Genomic DNA, 215 nt, shown 5'->3' on the forward strand with positions numbered 1-215 from the left:
GGACGAAGACAAAAGGAGGCTTCCTCTCGGGGAGAGGGGGAATCTCTTTTCTGGCGGCAGAGAATGGGGGTGTTGCGTTGCTGCTGCGGTGTCTGTACACGCAGTATCCTGCTCTGTTTCTGATTTCTGTTGAGAAATAAGCACAGGAACTTGGATGCGGTCTGCTGATCCTTCAATAGAGATCGTCTCTACGTGCGGCCATGTTGCTGAGGCTT

At 52.6% G+C, this 215-nt stretch overlaps 1 protein-coding gene across 1 annotated transcript in view; it reads right to left on the reverse strand.

Moving 5' to 3' along the window:
• Positions 1 to 215, reverse strand: part of EMH_0072080 (uncharacterized protein) — a gene marked incomplete at both ends in the record, with an annotated part of 2,882 nt that overhangs the window by 2,371 nt on the left and 296 nt on the right. Inside the window, one exon of the mRNA XM_013499169.1 lies at positions 1 to 213. Within this exon, the coding sequence (XP_013354623.1) occupies positions 1 to 213 (213 nt within the window). The remainder of the gene's footprint in view (positions 214 to 215) is intronic.

This window comes from Eimeria mitis, genomic scaffold, assembly GCF_000499745.2.
Source record: "Eimeria mitis Houghton genomic scaffold, Emh_scaff4059, whole genome shotgun sequence".
Lineage (NCBI taxonomy): Eukaryota > Apicomplexa > Conoidasida > Eucoccidiorida > Eimeriidae > Eimeria > Eimeria mitis.